General features: G+C 54.8%; 1 protein-coding gene across 2 annotated transcripts in view; it reads left to right on the top strand.

The window, feature by feature from the left end:
* The window catches only part of LOC104984766 (septin-6-like), a 14,098-nt gene that overhangs the window by 8,602 nt on the left and 4,894 nt on the right, over positions 1–602 (top strand). The window contains exon 5 of one of the 2 annotated variants that reach the window (XR_824785.1): positions 1–597. Coding sequence is in view for 1 of the 2 variants with exons in the window: in XM_010834686.1 (XP_010832988.1) it covers positions 1–187 (187 nt within the window). In the remaining variant the exon portion in view is untranslated. The remainder of the gene's footprint in view (positions 598–602) is intronic. The other variant, XM_010834686.1, reaches the window with a different exon arrangement.

Raw genomic sequence — 602 nt, 5'->3', positions numbered from 1 at the left:
ATGAGAAGTTTGACCGTCTGAAGAAACTACACCAGGACGAGAAGAAGAAGCTGGAGGATAAGAAGAAATCCCTGGATGACGAAGTGAACGCTTTCAAACAGAGGAAGACGGCGGCTGAGCTGCTTCAGTCCCAGGGCTCCCAGGCTGGAGGCTCACAGACTCTGAAAAGAGACAAAGAGAAGAAAAAGTAAGTGGCAGGCTGCTCTGGGGTGAGGGCCTCTTTCTGCTCCTGTTCATCCCCTCAGGCTGGTGATAGAGGCCAGCTGTGGGCTGATAGGCTCCTTTGGGCCCCTGGACCTGGTCTCGGTGTCCCCACAGGCCCCACAGATTCCCTACATCTGGGGAGCTGAGAGGAGGCGAGGGCTGTATGTGGCCTCAGAGGACCAGCCCCTCTGCTCCGCCCACTTGGTAAAGTCCTGCCAACTCAAGGCAGGAGGAGAGGGAGGGAAAAGGGAGGAAAAGCAAAAGGCAAGTGAGAAAGTAGAAAGAAGAAAGGCGGAAGCGATGAGAACCTGCAAAGTTACAAGAAAGAGATGAACAAAAAGAAGGGCAGAGAGAGGATAGCAGAAGCCTCTGGGTCTCCTCTCCCTCCGGGAGGTGGG

The sequence above is a fragment of the Bison bison genome, unplaced genomic scaffold (assembly GCF_000754665.1).
Source record: "Bison bison bison isolate TAMUID 2011002044 unplaced genomic scaffold, Bison_UMD1.0 scf7180017845439, whole genome shotgun sequence".
Taxonomy (NCBI): domain Eukaryota; kingdom Metazoa; phylum Chordata; class Mammalia; order Artiodactyla; family Bovidae; genus Bison; species Bison bison.
Note: the sequence above shows the minus strand (reverse complement) of the source record. Positions and strands in the feature narration are given on the sequence as shown.